The 19,040-nt window shown below is 44.2% G+C and overlaps 1 protein-coding gene across 1 annotated transcript in view; it reads left to right on the top strand.

Annotated features, from left to right (window-relative positions):
• LOC142570737 (sodium-dependent nutrient amino acid transporter 1-like) overlaps positions 1–17,902 on the top strand; it is a 118,036-nt gene extending 100,134 nt beyond the window's left edge. Inside the window, exons 6-8 of the mRNA XM_075679081.1 lie at positions 4,912–5,046; positions 11,120–11,223; positions 17,758–17,902. Of these exons, the coding sequence (XP_075535196.1) occupies positions 4,912–5,046; positions 11,120–11,223; positions 17,758–17,902 (384 nt within the window). The remainder of the gene's footprint in view (positions 1–4,911; positions 5,047–11,119; positions 11,224–17,757) is intronic.
• Positions 17,903–19,040: the final 1,138 nt, after the last annotated feature.

Raw genomic sequence — 19,040 nt, forward strand, 5'->3', positions numbered from 1 at the left:
ACGCAAGCCATTCTGCAATACAGCCAGACAAGTCACAGGAGGACAACTGCCTATCATCCGTAGACGAATGGTCTCACGGAGCGCCTGAACAAGACCCTCGCCGACATGCTAGCAATGTACGTCGACGTCGAGCACAGGATGTGGGATGCGTTCCTGCTGTACGTAACATTGGCTTACAACACGGCGGTGCAAGAAACAACACAGATCACGCCATTTAAGCTGGTCTACGGCAGGAACCTGACGACGACGTTCGACGCCATGCTGGCGCACGTCACTGACGATGACAATCTTGACGTCGCTATCTATCTCCAGCGCGCCGAAGAAGCTCGCCAGCTCGCCCGCCTGCGGATCAAGAACCGGCAGAAGACCGACAACCTCCGACGACGCTTCGTCGAGTACCAGCCCGGCGACCGTGTTTGGGTATGGACCCCCATACGCCGACGAGGACTCAGTGAGAAACTACCCCGACGCTATTTCGGACCTTACAAGGTCATCCGACGTATTGGCGCACTGGACTATGAGGTCGTGCCAGACGGCATTTCGCTGTCACAGCGGCGTCGCGCACGACCTGAAATCGTCCACGTTGTGCGACTCAAGCCGTACTACCAGCGTTGATGAACTTTGGGACTTCGCGTCACTGACCTTTGGACTTTGTTTCTTTTCGTTAATTTGTTAGTTATGTTTAATAAGTGTCCTTTTGTGTTTCGCTCTCCTATATTTGCAGCATCGGGACGATGCTTTTTAAGTGGGGGGTATTGACACGTGTACTTATATTTGTCGGGCCACAACGCTTCGCCGCCTAACAAATGTAATCGCACAGCGCGGGACGCGCCTGCATGTATCCGAAGTTTCCGGAAAGCTATCGATGCTTCTATTCGCTGTCTGTTGTCGCCGAACCTAGTGTTACCTGATTTCACGGCGTGACGCGAATGGTGTAGAACTTTGTGGAAGGCACGCGGGTCCCAACGATTAGTCTGGAACATTCGATGACTACTGTATAAAAGCCGACGCGCTGGACCCGCTGATCAAATTTCCGACGACCGCCGACCGTGTTCGCCGCTATCGTGCTATAAGTGTAGCCTGTTTTTGTGGCCACAGCTTCGCCCAATGAAAGTTAGTTTTGTATTTAACCATATTGCTGCTTTCTTCACCGTCACTACCACGTGACAATATGCAGTGCTAAAAAGCGGGCACGTCCTGTGCTACCAGGGTGGCCAGGTCCTGTGCTACCAGGGTGGCAGGTTTTTTGAAACTCACTAAAAGGTACAAATTGAAGGTCGTAAAAGTCTACGCCCCTACATCCAGTCATGATGACCAAGAAGTCGAAAGCTTCCATGAAGACGTGGAAATCGGCGATGGGTACAGTCAAAACCAAATACATTATACTGATGGGCGACTTCAATGCCAGGGTAGGCAAGAAGCAGGCTGGAGACAAGTCAATGGGGGAATGTGGCATAGGCTCTAGGAATAGCAGGGGAGAGTTATTAGTAGAGTTTGCAGAACAGAATAATATTCCGATAATGAATACCTTCTTCCCCAAGCGGTATAGCCGAAAGTGGACGTGGAGGAGCCCGAATGGCGAGACTAGAAATGAAATAGACCTCATACTCTGCGCTAACCCTGGCGTGCTACATGACGTGGACGTGCTCGGCAAGGTCCGCTTCAGTGACCATAGGATGGTAAGAACTCGCATTATCCTATACTTGAGGAGGGAACGGAAGAAACTGGTACATAAGAAGCCAATCAATGAGTTAGCGGTAAGAGGGAAACTAGAGGAATTCCGGATGAAGCTACAGAACAGGTATTCGGTTTTAACTCAGGAAGAGGACCTTAGTGTTGAAGCAATGAAAGACAATCTTATTGGCATCATTAAGGAGCGCGCAATAGAAGTCGGTGCTAACTCCGTTAGACAGGATACCAGTAAGCTATCGAAGGAGACGAAAGTTGTGATCAAGAAACGCCAATGTATGAAAGCCTCAAACCCTACAGCTAGAATAGAACTGGCAGAACTTTCTAAGTTAATCAACAAGCGTAAGACAGCTGACGTAAGGAAATAAAATATGGATAGAATTGAACATGCTCTCTGGAACGGAGGAAGCCTAAAAGCAGTGAAGAAGAAACTAGGAATAGGCAAGAATCACATGTGTTCGTTAAGACACAAAGCCGGCAATATCATTACTAATATGGATAAGATAGTTCAAGTGGCTGAGGAGGTCTATAGAGATTTATACAGTAACAGTGGTACCCACGAAGATACTGTGAGAGAGAATAGTCTAGAGGAATTTGAAATCCAACAAGTAACGCCGGAAGAAGTAAAGAACGCCTTGGGAGCTATGCAAGGGGGGAGGGTAGCTGGGGAGGATCAGGTAACAGCAGATTTGTTGAAGGATGGTGGGCACATTGTTCTAGAAAAACTGGCCACCATGTATACACATTGCCTATTGATCTCGAGCGTACTAGAATCCTGGAAGAACGCTAAAATAATCTTAATCCATAAGAAAGGGGACGCCAAAGATACGAAAAATTATAGACCGATCAGCCTACCGTCCGCTGCCTACAAAGTATTTACTAAGGTAATCGCAAATAGAATCAGGAACACCTTAGACTTCTGTCAACCAAAGGACCAGGGAGGATCCCGTAAAGGCTACTCAACAATAGACCATATTCACACTATCAATCAGGTGATAGAGAAATGTGCGGAATATAACCAACCGTTATATATAGCTTTCATTGATTACGAAAAAGCGTTTGATTCAGTCGAAACCTCAGCAGTCACGGAGGCATTACGGTAACAGGGTTTAGACGAGCCATATGTAAATATACTGAATGATATCTATAGCGGTTCCACAGGCACCGCAGTCCTCCATAAAGAAAGCAACAAAATCGCAATAAAGAAAGGCGTTAGGCAGGGAGATACGATCTCTCCAATCCTATTCACAGCGTGTTTACAGGAGGTATTCAGAGACCAGGAATGGGAAGAATTGGGGATAAGAGTTAATGGAGAATACCTTAGTAACTTGCGATTCGCTGATGATATTGCCTTGCTTAGTAACTCAGGGGTCCAATTGCAATGCATGCTCACTGACCTGGAGAAGCAAAGCAGAAGGGTGGGTCTAAAAATTAATCTGCAGAAAACTAAAGTAATGTTTAACAGTTTCGGAAGAGAACAACAGTTCACGTTAGGTAGCGAGGCACTGGAAGTGGTAAGGGAACACGTCTGCTTAGGGCAGGTAGTGACGGCGGATCCGGATCATGAGATTGAAATAATCAAAAGAATAAGAACGGGCTGGGGTGCGTTTGACAGGCATTCTCAAATCATGAAGAGGAGGTAACCACTATCCCTCAAGAGAAAAGTAAATCACAGCTGTGTATTACCATACTCACGTATGGGGTAGAAACCTGGAGGCTTACGAAAAGGGTTTTGCTTAAATTGAGGACGACGCAACGAGCTATGGAAAGAAGAATGATGGGTGTAACGTTAAGGGATAAGGAAGGAGCAGAGTGGGTGAGGGAACAAACGCGAGTTAATGACATCTTAGGTGAAATCAAGGAAAAGAAATGGGCATGGGCAGGACATGTAATGAGGAGGGAAGATAACCGATGGTCATTAAGGGTTACGGAGTGGATTTCAATGGAAGGGAAGCGTAGCAGTTGGCGGCAGGAAGTTAAGGTGGGCGCATCAGATTAAGAAGTTTGCAGGGATATAATGGCCACAATTAGTACATGACCGGGGTAGTTGGAGAAGTATGGGAGAGGCCTTTGCCCTGCAGTAGGCGTAACTAGGCTGATGATGATGATGATGTACGGAAAAAAAGGGTCGCGTTGTGTAAGCATGCCATCGTTGAATTTGCATGACAGTGAGTTTGAATTTTTAAGCCGCCTCAGAGTGTAGCGTTATCTCACAGGGTTTTGTGTTTTTTGCCTGCGCACTGATAATGACCCCATCGATGGGAGAGCACGTGGTTACGGGTTGTGTACATAAGTTTGTGTATGCCTTCGAATGAATTTGTGAGATCAGCGCTGTCCACTGTGTTCCTGCCTTCTGTCGTCGTCATGTTGCGCTGCCCCTTCAAGATGTTTAGCTTTTGTAGATGTCAAGGGTCGACCGTCACGGCATCATGGACATTTTCTTACGACGGGTTGCTCAAAAAGGGATTACCGTAGTGGAATGTGAAAATGCATGCACAGATAAAACTGAAAATAACAATGGCTATATTTGGCTACAAATTTGTTTTGCTTTTTTTGTGTTTGGCTACATTTGGGCTACAGTTTCTCTAGCTTTGGGCTACGCCGCGTTGTCCGTCCCGGCAACACTGCTTTCGTGCTGCCCACGAGAGAACTTCGCGTTGTGCTTGGTTGGGAGATAAACGCCAGCGGGTTCGGGCGGCAGTTGAAATACAGCTCGGCTCACGTTTATGCGGCAACAACTGCACTGTCACGCTAGCGGAATGCGTGCGGAGGTAAAATGACAAGCTCATTAGTTGGAATTTGGGAGTCTTGGTCCAAGTTAGCCCCTGTTTGCGCCTCCCGCAACTCGGTCACGCGAGAGCACGCGCCCTCTGGTGGTGCAAGTGCGACCGCCAAACACCTACCGCGGTTCGCCTTTGAAGGACACGCTGGTAAGGCAGCGAATGGAAGTCGCAGGTGCTCGCCACTTCCACGTCGCTTCGCGAGTCGGCTCTTGCGCGTGTGTGACGAGAGAATAATTTTTTAAAGTAACAGATCACCTATAAGATTACTTTGTTAGAAAATAATGCACCGTCTAGGAAAGAAGCCTTCTACGGCAACTACTGCAATGAAGAAATTTCTTATATAGCATAAATTCTGCTAACATCAAGTCAATTGTATGCCACCGCAACTATAGCTTTAGTACGTCTGTGGGCCTTTCTTACCGATGCGTTGTGTGCGCAGGCTTCGGCGTTGTTGCTGGGCTTGCGCCTGGCGCTGCTTACGCTGCTGTGCGTGGCCTCCTGTACGCTGAGCGGCGCCGGCGATGGTCTGCGAGAGCTCCTACGGCCACAGCTGTCCAAGCTCTACTCCGACAAGGTGCGGCACAACTGCGGGGGCAGTTTTCAAAGGCATTCGCTTCAGCGTCGAATTAGTTGCTGTGTATGGTGAAGGTGTAAGACTGACTAATAGAATTACCATGTTTTCAAGGCTCATCTGTAACCCTGGCGTCGTGGCGTACAATAGCCTCTTTCTTGCACGGTTTGCTCATTAGTGCCTCCCGTGTTTCCTTTCCATTTCTGATCTCCATTTCGAGTAGCTCTGTAACCATACGAATGGCAGGTTTATTAGTTATTTATTTTTATTGAGATATACTGCCAACATCAAATGACATCAAAGCAGGAAGATGGTTACACCACGTGCATCTAAATAATAAATCGCGAGGCTACATTGATAACGTTGCACAGAATACTGTTCTGAACAATGATATGCGGATCATAGAAATGACAGCAGAAACCGCAGTTTATGCACTGATACATTAATACCCGTATGTGAACAACCGTAAATAGGACAGTCGCGGTATGTGTAAAAATATGACCAGTAGGCTTAGGTAAGTACAGTACAGAGTATAAAATATAGGACATGCAATACAACGTACTGCCAAGTGTAGCACCACCTGATAACAAATTGTGTTGTGGCGAGAGAGCACTTTTTATTACGAAGTATTACTTGACGCTTACTGGATACTTTTACGGTAGATATGTAGGCCGTAGGTATGTAGCCAGTGATAGGGTAGATGCCACCGGCCGCTAGATACTCGGTAAGACATTCCGCTAAATTTAGCCGTTTTTGAACTCACAATGATGGTCCGCCAAGAGGCCACGCACACAGTGAACCAGGCACGCCGCGGTACTCGCGATCGCTGGACCCGTGAAAGGAACCACATTTCTTGAATAAGCTCTGCGCGCAGCCACAAAAAATATAGCATATGCAAGCTCTGCACACGACATGTTTATCGTATAGTTAAACAAACTATTAGGAGATTTCTTTATGCCGAACATTTCGATCGATGCATTGATTTTATGTGCAAGTGCGAGAGCAAAACAGGGCTTAATCACTTCACCTTCTTTACGTAAGATGATCACTAAGCACGTGCTGCCAAGGTGCAGGATTTGCTGCTATCAGTGTGTCTGCGTGCGTGCTCATGTGCGTGCTTGTGGGCGCGTGTGTCTGTCGCCACACGCACAGTTGCTCGACCTAAGCCCTGTCCACGTGGTGCGACTTTACAATCGATGCTACGATTTCCGCATTTGCGAGCACCTAGCGGAGGACTGAATTATTCTTGGCGTCAGTCTGCTTCGGTAAAAACGAAGTAAAGCAACTTAAAAACTGTTTTCGTCAAGGTTCTTTGTATTTGAGTGCGTTACTTTATCGAAACAAAAATTAAGTAGGAAGGCCGTAGTGACGTTTTTATGATCCACGTTGTGATTGGTTGCCCGTTCTTGCCGCATGTGTGCTTTCGCAGAGAAGTTCAGCGCTCCAAACGTCGAAATATCGCACGCACGAAGGGTCCGACGGCCCTATTGCCGCAACTTGGAATTCGCAAGTGCGAAAACGCAGTCAAATTCGTACCATGTGAAACGGGCTAATACTCAAATTCAAAGGAAAGCTGTCTCAGAAACATATATACTCTATCGAGGACATAACTCTATAGTTCGCTCGATAATTTCCGCGATCGAATTTCTGTAACTAATTGGAACGCCGTGTTCGAATCCCACAAAGCAAATGAGGCGCATAATATATTCACTGACATTTTCGAACGCATTTACCAAGGTTGTTGTAGATTTAAAAGTTCGACAATATAAAAAAAATACGAAAACCTTGGATTAGCGCCGCTTGCTACGATCCGTAGGAAGACGCCTATGTATGCGCAATTCCTCAAACATAGAAAGCGAGAAGATTTTGCTAACTTTAAGAAATCTAGAAACATTGTGACACGTTTTCTTTGAAATGCGAAACAGGCTTATTTGAACAATTTACATTCATGGTTAAATTGCGCTCAGTTTTACACAGACGATATTAAGGAAAAACAGGACGTTGACGGACGTACATCCGTCCACGTCCTGTTCTTCCTTAATATCGTCTGTGTAAAACTGAGCGCAATATAACCATGAACGTTTACCAACTAGCCCCCTTCATTGCTTTACTAAATTGAACAATTTACTTGACAGTGCAGACACAAAACGCCCCGACGAGCTATGGCGGGCTCTAAATATTATCATGAACCGCAATAAATCGAGAATTGATGATATTCAAATTATACAAAACAGCGAAATTCTCGAAGGCCAGCAACTCGCAGATGCACTGAACTCCTATTTTGTTAACTTGGTAAAAAGCAGTCATGATGAACGTGTTAGGACATGCTTGACTAATCTTAACGAACACAGTGCATTTTTTTCCCTATATCTGAGAACGAAATACGCCTGGACTTTGCAGCATTACGCAATAGAAACGCAAGATATATTGATGGTTTTCTTACTACAGCGATTGAGTTTGACTTAGACTGCATTTTGCCTGTACTTAATCATAAATATAACTTATTCTTGTCATCGAGTGAATTTCCGGACAGTATGAAGCGTGCTAAAGGGATCATCATTTATAAATCAGGCGACAAAAACAAATTTTCCAACTATCGCCCCGTATCTATGCTCCCCGTTCCCTCGAAGCCGCTGGAGACGATAGCATTGCTCAGGCTAGACTCATTCGGTAATAAGTATTCATTAATATCACCCGTACAGTTTGGATTCCGAAAGAGCATGCCGACCGACTTAGCCCATGGACACAGAAGGAAGTGATTCTTAAATCATTTATGGGTAAGAAGTTACTAATGGGCATTTTCATCTATTTTAGAAAAGCGTTCGACAGCTTAAATCACCAAACGTTAATAACAAAATTAGAATATTATGGTTTCCGTGGCACTGCGTTGGAATTTTTAAAATCCTGCCTAGCTAACAGAAAATAGTGTGTCGCTATAAAGGGCAGTTTTCCCCCTTTTGTGGATTTGAATGGCAGCGTTCCGCAGGGAAGTATATTGGAACCGCAGGTTTTCAACTTGTATATTAATGATATATTGAATATAACTAGCCAATCACAACTTATTGTTTATGTGGATGACACGAGCGCTTTTGTACAATCTGAGAATCCCACTGAACTTTCCCTCCTTGCTAACACGACACTCGAAAAATAATATAAATGGAACAGTAAAAATGCCCTGCAGTTAAACAGCGCGAAAACCAAAGCTTTCCTATTTACACCATATAATAAAAAATAATTATTTACAACTTTAACACTCATATTGGCAATAATGCCATTGAAGTAGTTTCTGAAGCAAAAACACTAGGTGTAACATTTAATCAGCACTTATCATGGAATCCGCACGTGCAGCATGTATTAAGCCATCTTGCCAAAGTATCAGGAGTACTCTTGAGGCTCTGCTACATTTTGCCACCGAAGTTGAAACTCTTGAGCTATAACGCGCTGTTTCATGCTCAGCTAAATTACTGCGGACTGGTATGGGGCACAACTTCAAAAGAAAATGTAAATAAGATTTTTTCTATCCAAAAGAAAGCCCTCCGTCATATAGCGAATCTACCTATTGACAGTCCATTACAAGATACCTGTTACGGATAAAACATAATACGGTTTCCAAAATTATATGCTTTCAACCTGATAATGAGGTACAAACGTAGCTTAAACAGCAATAACGATGCATTTTGTCCCTATGCAAATTGCAATCCCCCCCGCGTGACAGGGGATATGCATTTAGGAAGGAAGAAGCACGGTACGTGCCATTCTGCACAATCCGTCATCGTCTCGACAGCCTCGAAATTCACCTTCCAAGATTAATAAATGAATTCATGCAAAACGAAATTAACCCATGAACAAAGGCTAATACTAAAGTTCATTTTTTCAACCAGCTTTTTGGGATTGAATAACAATATCAATCATCATCTTCGTTAAAGCCAGATATGTGAAACACTTCGTTTCTCTACACAGTGCAGTAGTTGCGTTTCGTCTTTTGTCTTAATTTTCTTTAATCCGGCCTATCTAGCGAATATGTTTATTATCACTCTTATCTTTTAGATCACAAATTGTACTGTCAGGCGAGTGTTTGTTTGTTGTATTTGTAATAGACATGTGTGAAACACTGTCGCCCTCCTGTGTGAAAATAACATCTGCGGCGTATTGTTTACACTTTAATTAAGAAATTGATGTAGAACTGTTGCAAAAACTACCCTTTAAAGGCGGTGGGGACTCAGTCCAGCTTGCCTGAGAGCAGCTTTTTGTCTCCACTCCCTGCAATTTGACCTGTGTGAAAATGAAAAATAAACGGTTGATTGATTGACATTGTAACACCTCATAAAACTTTTGCGCAATTCCAAACCAGGCCAGGTAGCTATCACCAACATGCTTCGCATAACCTTGATTGCTACGGCCCGTAGAATTTACATAATTTATATTACCTTCGTAGTCTGTTTGCAGCTATAGACTATAGTGCAGTTTCACAGACCTCGGGCACGTTTTATGCTTGAATTAGGAACCACTTCTATTTAATTCATATGTACCTTCAGTGCTCTACGGCATTGCATAGGGGAGCAAGCACGAGCAAAAAACAACAAAGCAAGAAACAAAAAGAAAACAAAGTCATATACACAGTTGCATGTAAATGGACAGGCATAAAAAGTCCTACAAAAATAATCGAGCAGAGGGACAGAAGTAGTAAAATATCAAACAAGAACTAAAGCTTTGAAAAGGCGGCAACGCTAAAAAGAAAGACACGGACGGAGACAGGAGGACAGGGACGAGCGCTAACTTCCAACAACATGATTGTGAATGGTTCACGAAAATATACGTGCTGTGCGAGCCAGGGGTTATCATCTGCGCATGCGCAAGTGTGACAGCTCTTTGTCAGCAAGGGTGATGGAAGCCTTGCCGATACATCCCTCCTCAAGTCTAGACATCCGTTCAGATTCAGCGATTTCCCGTGCACAGGTCGTGAGGAAAACTGAAAAGGGCCATGTCTGCCGTGTCAGCCACGGGTCGCAGTTTGATCCCTGCGCGTGCGCTCTCGATTCCCTTTCTCCTCCGCCTATGTTCATGTCGGTCGGACACTGTATTAACCTCCGTTTAAAGGGACATGTTAAGAATAGGTCATCTAACGAGTATTCGCACGCAGCAAAACATTGCAGGGATTGCGAAAAAGAGAAAAAGGTGTGCCTTCCGCATTTAGAAAAAAAAAAAGCTAAAATGTTATACCGCCATAGGGACCGTCGTACACGGGAGCTTTTCGAGGCGTACGTTACAAAGAAGAAAACACGTGCGTGTGTTAGCGATCCTTCCGTTCTACTTGCCGATTGTGAGTTGCAATTTCTGCACGCAAGATTGTGACGGCAGCACTTTTGGATGGCCTAGGGACATGACGAAGCCTTGTACATATGCCATCTTTCACCCAATCAAATTGAGTTGCGAGTCCGCCCGCGTCCTGTCCGCTTCTACTTTTTGTTGTCCGTGTGATTAGACCGCAGTAACCCTCGTATTACAATATGAACTTCTAACAACTAGCCAAACTTGCGGCTCTATACTGAACTGTGATATGATTACATGCTGATAATGAAGCCGAAAGCGTGAAAGCTTCGGATTCGGTTAAAAATTTTGGGACAAGGACATTCATGGGCTCAAGCGAACTTCAGATAGTATGCGTTTGTATTAGTGATGTGCTACAGTAATGAGGGAATCGTTCGTCAGATTCACATTTTGTGTACTTGCTCTCATGAATGACAGGTGCAACGCAGGGACAAAAACACGACGAAAGAGTGTTATTTAACTAATGAAATATTTTACATAACTACGTGTGTAATCTTACGCTGAATATGAGTAGTTTAAGCATCAGTGGCAAAAGAACAAGTAAACGATTGCATGAATTAAAAACACATATGTGCGGCTGACTCTTTGCCAGTCTGCACATGGCGATTACAAGAGTGCTTTATTTTTAACACATATCCTCGCGACTCCCGGTTTAGTTTAAAGCTTCAGCGCACGCAAAGGGAAATATGACTGCCTATTTCGCATCGAAAAATTGTTCTTTCTGCTTTCCCCGATTGGCTGCTACCAGACTTGGATCTCGGCGTCTCAGCACATGTTCTACAGTGTCGGCATTTCCGTGGGCACGGTCACCTTCCTTGCGAGCCACAACGAGTTTGACTGGCCCATCCTTAGGTGAGCTAATGATGTGCTGGAGTTTGCATAGAAACACGAGTGACGGGTTTTTCAAACGTTTGTGCCGGCTATTGTGCTAAGAAGAGCCGCGCAGTTCACAGGCGTCTCATACACGCGCTAAAGACAGATCATGCGCAATTTGCGCGTACTGAACCAGAGCGAGTGGCAAAAGTAAAGTCCAGGTGACTAATTTACTACCCGGTGCACCGCTGCGCATGTCGGCTGGTGGCGTTACCCCCACGACGTTACGACACTTTGCAATGACAGAAGCTTTATGAGCCCACTGGTCTCGATACCTACGCAGGACACGCATTCGGTGAAGGGTTTACTCGCACCCACATTTGGTGCAATGGCTGGCGGCTTGCTTCTTGTTTTCGAATCAATGTCCCTGCTCTACTCTCGCAGACTGGCGATTACCAGTCTGGTCCGATGCAGGAGCCACCGCAGGATATGGTAGCCTCATAAACAACGACGGCTTGGCAGGCGACAGAGTGCCAGGCACGTCCTTTGCTCTGGACGGCACACATTGGGCGAAACTGCGGTTCACTCGCCTGCGAAGGTATCCACCCGTTTTGGCGACAGCGAAAGTCACCAGGAAGTCTAGTCGCCAGCTTTCTTCACTCTCCGAAAGGCTGCGTACGCAGGGCCAACCAGAACCTTCGTTCTGGGCACTTCCACTGCACAGCTTCTTTGCCCACGCGAATCTGAGGCCACATCGATTCTAATGAGCCACGCAGAAAGAAAGCAGTGGTGACGTCTGTCGTTGTGCGACGTGCTGCGAATATCGCTTGATTTTAGGAGGACAGCAAGCAATGAGAGCACTCCATAAGGAAGCGGGTATGAGATTCGAACGACTCACGGTGAAATAACGATGACCGTACTCGAAACGCAAAGCGTTGGTCCGAGCTAGTGGGGTAGGGAATAAAGTGCAGCATAAGGTAAAAAAAAATACTTTTCCGATAAGCATAAACTTTGTTGGTGCCAGATAACACAGTAGTCGCATTACAGCAGCCGACAATTATTTAGCGTTATTATTTTATTGCCCTGTGTCGTTGGCTTGTGCAATGTCGTGCCTTCGCTACCGCCAGGTTTGGCCACAGTACCGAACGAATGATAAATGAAAGTATCTGCGGTATACTGCCGTACAGAACCTGACAGAAACCAAGTTTAAGGTCTAGTAAATTTTGATAGCTTCATGAGGTGTACCAAGCAAATAGAATGAGAAAGTCGCCTGCATTGAGGCGTCTCAAGTCTCCCCACCGGTTTTCGTGTATAAAGTTTAGTTGACGCGTCCTAATAAAAAGGTTCAGTTAGTGTTGGAGCGAAAAAATGAGCAATGAACATGCCGTCTCTATACATAAACAATATTACAGCTGACGACAAATAAAGAACAAGAGCTCTTATATCTGGGTACATAAGTATGGCGGCCTTTTGGAAGGAGACCGCAGCCGTAATTCTCGATTATATTATGAACCACACCAACGATGGCGGCTTGGGGCAGACAGGCAGGATGCTTTGGTTTACTGTGAAATTTCTTATCAGGCGTAAGGGTGTTTCCTGAATCATTGATAAAAGACAAGCAAAGATCTCACGATTCTTCGTCAAAAACTAGTATGTTACTTCTGATGAATGTGAGTGATTATCATTTGAAACGGAGCGATTGCATGTGCCACCTTGCTCCATGCAACCGTTACTTACCCCGACAACCTCTGGGCAGTGTTATTGCCGTCTCACGCTTTGGTTACGATATACGTACTCTGCAGGGATTGCCGGTAAGTTCGTCATACGGCTACTTAAGTGCTTAATAAAATATTTTTGCTTTTACAAAACAATTTGCAAGGCATCCATATACTTGCTGATGAATTTAAGTGTACACAAGGAGAAAGTTTCATCTTGAAATTTTTATTTATCTGCTTTTAAAGATAAGTGTTTCAACTCATTTAATCTCTCCGTTGGTGCTCTCAGCGCCCGTTGCAATAGTTAAGCAGTTTTTATAGATGTCATAATATACACATATTCTTAAAAATTTCCGCTTAGACAATATGCAGTGCACCACGCCGTACTGGAGAGTTTCATTTTTATTTATTTCCTAAAGTTTGAGAAGTTATACACGGCTGCATTGTTCTATCTTTTACATGTTCGTTACAGTTCGCTCTACGTATGGTGCGAATTTGACATTTTCTCTCTCCTTTAGTTAGATCACACCAATGCAGCTTCTATGCAGTAGGATTTTCAAAGTAACGCTCTATACTTTCTCGAAAGCTTCATTGAAATCCGTCTTACGAAGTGTCACGGTGGTAGCTGTTTGCGTTCTGCGAATCTGCAGTTTCTTCTAACTGTCACAATAATAACAGATCGCCAAATGTACTTTGCCGATAGCGTGCAATGTCCTCGACAATCCTGCAACGCTTTGTTCCCGGTTGCGAGCACTTTCATGCACGCGCTTACTCCGCAAGCGAGAAATTCTTCGAGTGCACATAGAAGCCTCGCTGTAGAACAATCCCAGAAACCGATACGCTTCGTACGGGCTGCAGACAAAGGTCGCCGAACCGTTCCTCGACCTCCTAAGTGACTTTCGAGCGGGCAACATGTCTTGCTCAATAAGCGGACAGCGCGAGGGTGGCCATGACCTTCTGCGCGCGCAGTCTTTTACAAATAGCGCACGAAGCGGCCGCATGTATTGGTGTAAGATAGATTTTTTAAGCACTTTTCAGGATGTGCGCCACTTTTCCCTAGCTCTGCGAAAAAGCAGACTCCTAGCACTTTCTTTTCCATTGCCGGCGTTGCTGATCTTCTAACTCATTCAATGCGATAGAATTACTTTTCGATTCCCCATCAACTTTCGTGACTCTGATCAGCCATATAACTCGAAATATTTACAAACGTAAACTATGAAACATAACAAGACAAATACTTGGGTTCAAACAGAACTTGTGATGCGGGCACTTTGCTGCAGCACTATAACCACACTGCTCTGTCCGCAGAACATGTGTGGTAACTTTGCTCTGCTAGCGCACAGAATAGTTTCAACCGGTTACATTAAAGCCAGTCCGCCTCTGTGATGGTCCGATATCCTGCATTGGCTCCTATTCTGGCCAAATTGGCACGATTTACCCTTCAGCCGGAGAGAGGCAGAAATTTCTTTATTGTTTATGTGAAATCTGAGTGTAGGCCGTTTATTCACCACAAGCGTATATCGTGCGTAGTTATCGAAACCGGTCCCTGTGAAGATCGAGCCCTTCGCCATCCATGCTAAGTGCCGTTATGTGCCAGAAAGCCGTTACAGTTATGCTCTCACTAGCACTGAGATTCAGTGTATTCATCGTTGAATGTAAGGACGCGTCCTTTCGGTTTCTATAGATTTCTTTTTAACATGTGTTCTACCATTTATTGCCGGTTCTGTGTTGCGTTGTCCTTGAATTATCTTGGTATTCTATATACCGGGCGTCTCAATAAATTGTTAACGGAATTTTTATAGATCACCCGTGACATGTAGCACATTTATACATATTGAGGTAGATTACTCTCAGAGGCAGACGTTTTTTGTACAAGAAATGAAAGCGATTATTCGTATAATTTTAATAATTACTTTTAAACTAAATATATTTGGAGTTTACGGATTGTAGCCCGTTACCTTTCAAGTCATTTCCACATTGAACGAATTGAACATCAGTTTTCAGATCATCATCATCAGCAAAGTCAGCATGTCCACTGCAGGACGAAGACTTCACCGTGCGATCTCCGATTACCCCTGTCCTGCGCCAACCGATTCCAACTAGCGTCTGCGAATGTTTTCATTTCATCACCCTAGCTAGTCTTCTGCCGTCCTCTACTGCGCTTCCCTTCTCTTGGTATTCACTCTGTCACTCAATGGTCCAACGGTTATCTAATCTGCGCATTGCATGACCTGCCCAGCGCCATTTTTTCGCTTAATGTCTATTAGAGTATCGTCTATGCCCGTTTGCTTTTTGATCCAAACCGCTCTCTTTCCGTCTCTTAAAATTATCTCTAGCATTCTTCGTTCCATCGCGCTTTACGCGGTCCTTAAGATGTTCTCCAGCTTTTTTGCCAGTCTCCGTCTCTGCCCCATATGTCAGCACCGGTAAAATGCACTGATTGTATACCTTCCTTTTCAATGATAACGGTAAGCCCCCGGTCAGGAGCTCGCGATGTCTGCCGTATGCGATCCAACCCATTTTTATTCTCTGAATTTCCTACTCATGGTCAGGGTTCCCTGTGATTAGTTTATTAAGGTAAACGTACTCCTTCACAGACTCTAGAGGCTGGCTTACGATCTTGAACTATTGTTCTCTTGCCCAGTTATTTATCATTATCTTTGTTATTCTGCATATTAATCTTCAACCCCACTCTTACACTCTCCCTGTTAAGGTCCTGAATCATTTGTTGTAACTCGTCGGCAGTGTTCCTGAATAGAACAATTTCATCGGCAAACCGAACGTCACTAAGGTATCCGCCGTCGATCCTTACTCCTAAACCTTCGCAGTTTAATAGCTTCAATACTTCTTCCAAGCACGCAGTGAATAGCATTGGAGAGATTGTGTCTCCTTGTCTGATCCCTTTCTTTATATGTATATTCCTACTTTTCTTGTGTGGAATTAAGGCGGCTGTGGAATCTTTGTAGATATTTTCCAGGGTATTTACGTAAGCGGTCTGTACTCCTTGATTACGCAATGCCTCTACGACTGCTGGTATCTCTACCGAATCAAATGCTTTTTCGTAATCTATGAAAGCCATATAGAGAGGCTTATTGTACTCTGGATTTCTCAATAACCTGATTAATGACATGCATGCCATTAATCCCAAATTAATATGCGTTGCCAAATTTGGCAACGAAATGCCTTGCGGTTCGAGTAACTTTTGAGTTTCAGTGCATAAAAATGTTTTGTTAAAAAAGCTCAACAACACTTCATTTTATGGCAATTTTGATGGCGCTGTTTCAAGTGGATGTGCCTCAAGAAATCACTGACTTCGTGTATTGAGATATGTGCGCTTAGTAATAAATTGAAAAGTTAATTAGTGATATCTTATTAATTGGATAATTAAGCGCGTTGATTTCTAGTGTAAGAAATGTATATCCCTTCGAGTATTCTAGCTCGGTAAGCGGATTTGTGCTAAGTGCCAGAGCGGATATAAAAAAATTGTTAATGTTTACCTATGTAAATTACGAGAGACCCTGATCATAAGGAAATTTACACAAGAATAAAAATGGGTTGGAGCGCATTCAGCAGACATTGTCAGATTCTGACTGGAAGGTTGCCATAATCATTGAAAAGAAGGCTGTACAATCAATGCATTCAACGGGTGCCATCATATGGAAAGTGACAAAGAACCTCGAAAACAAGTTAAGTACCACGCAATCAGCGAGGGAACGAAGAATGTTAGGCATAACGTTAAGAGACAGAAAGGGAGCGGTCTGGATCAGAGAGCAAACAGGGATAGCCGATATTGTAGTTGACATTAGGAGAAAGCGATGGAGCTGGGCAGGTCATGTAATGCGTAGGTTAGATAACCGGTGAACCATTAGGGTTACAGAATTGGTGCCAAAGAAAGCGCAGTCGGGGACGGCAGAATACTAGGTGGGGCGATGAAGTTAAGAAATTTGCAGGCGCTAGTTGGAATCGGTTGGCGGAGGACAGGGGTAATTGGAGATCGCAGGGACAGGCCTTGGGCCTGCAGTGGATATAAAATAGGTTGATGATGAATGTGAAAATAAAACACGTGGTATATTGCTACCGCGTAACACTTTGTAGTGATGGCTCTATTCTGTCAACTTTCTTATGTCCCGATTTTAGATTTTTTTTTTTACGTGAAAGCATGACATGGGACCACCCGGGATCGTGGTTATTGCATCATGTATGTTTTGTTTCGCGTGGCGCTTTTCATTGTTTTTCACACACTACATTTTTCTGCTAGATGACTGAATGCGTTGAGTATCTTACTGGAATTTCCAAAGGGAATTCTGGCGCTGCCATTATTCATTTATCGTGTAAATGATCGCTACCACTGTATTTGTCTCATATACTGGCTTGTGACTTCAGGCGGTTTGCTTGGCCTTAGTTACTTCGCTGTATTGGCGTTCTTACCTAAATTTCCAATCAATCCTACCTTGCAAAACACAGAAGACAGGAGTCGTCTACGTGGATGTATAATCATAGCGATTGGTTGCATGTATAGTGCAATACTTTACTTAAGATATTCTGCAATGTCTCAAAGCCTTTTGAAGTCACAAGGAAGAAGTTTAGGCAGATCCATGTACTAAACATTGTTTCGATGCTGGTATAAGCAGCCATGCTTGCAGTTACCGTTGCTGCCAGCGTCAGCGCTCTTTCTAGTAATTTTGTACAAAGCTCTATGACTGAAGGATCGCTTTGACGGTGTCCGTGACATGAAAACGGGACGCATTCCTATCTAACTAACGTTTTTTAAATCTTGCCCAAAGTTGCATATTATGCTAAGAAACTGTCATCTTGCTTTCTCGACTCCCATGCCCCGCCCCCTGTCCCTGTGGCGCAGCACTGCCTGGAAGGTCGCCATGGCTGACTTCTTGTTCGGTCTGTTCACAAGCTGCGTTGCGTTCGGCATCTACGGGCACCTGGCCAACACTTTCGCTGTGGAAGTCATCGACATCGCCACAGGGGGTGACTCGATTCAAATTTAATATAAGCACACCCAGCGCCCCATAGGGGGCACCGCGGCTCACTGCTTCGACAGCCTGAAATCTTTCCTGACGTGTGCCGAAAGCAAACTGGCCTTTTTAACCTTTCGTCCCGATACTAATGAGGGCGCGGCTGTCGGTAATTGTCATCATCATCAGTCGATCGTACCAGCCGCGGTGCTTCAACGGCTGTGGCTTTCTGCTGCTAACCATCAGGCCGCGGGTCCTACTCGCGCCCACGAAATTGAACTGCGCTTGCGTACAGACCACTGGGTGGGACTAAAGGAATCTCATTTGCTCAAAATTATTGCGGAGATAATATCTACGGCGTCCCTCATGCGCTATAAACCGGGTAACGTTTATTATAAGTGCGTATTTTCACAATTTTGAATGCATTAAGCATAGGGTATATCTTTAAAGAATGTGCCCTTTATTACAAGTATAACTTTACCTGAGATAAAATTCTTAGAAATCTTCAAGCAACATTTCAGTTCTTGCAATGTTACTTTTAGTATGCGTAGTCACGAGGCCTGTAAATTAAACGTAACAAAATAATGTTGAGCGTAACCCCTACACATTCACTGGCTCACTAGGTTTGCTTACATAATTCGAGCGGTTGAGTATTCTTAATGTATTCATTAGCCATTATCCATAGGCTCACGAGTTGAATGGAGTACTCAAAAAAGATGACCTGCAATAGACTGAGCTTGAACATTATAGCATGCCGCAGTGGTTGATACTTTGTAAATGACCGATACAATAATCAATGACTTCAACAAGAACTTGGGGCCCGACGCAGCCCGAATTTGGTGCTATGACATAATCTTGTGGTCTAATGTCATAAGCTTTCGCTGGCTTGGATTCTGAAATTTGTATGCTGAATTAGATACATAGAATGTTCAATTATTTATTAAAATTTGTATACAGTGGTATGCACCAATACGTAATAAATGAAAAACTAAACTCAGTTCAAGAAACAAATTCAAACGTAACAAAAATAAAATACGTTCAGTTAAAGAATAGCTTCTTCGCTATTCGCAAGTTAGCAAAAGTCCGTAGATGTTTACTCAGTGAAGTACAGTTAACGCTGCACAGACTTTAATATTGCATTCACTTCAGTGAACACGCGGTGTAGTTGCAA

The sequence above is a fragment of the Dermacentor variabilis genome, chromosome 2, assembly GCF_050947875.1.
Source record: "Dermacentor variabilis isolate Ectoservices chromosome 2, ASM5094787v1, whole genome shotgun sequence".
NCBI lineage: Eukaryota > Metazoa > Arthropoda > Arachnida > Ixodida > Ixodidae > Dermacentor > Dermacentor variabilis.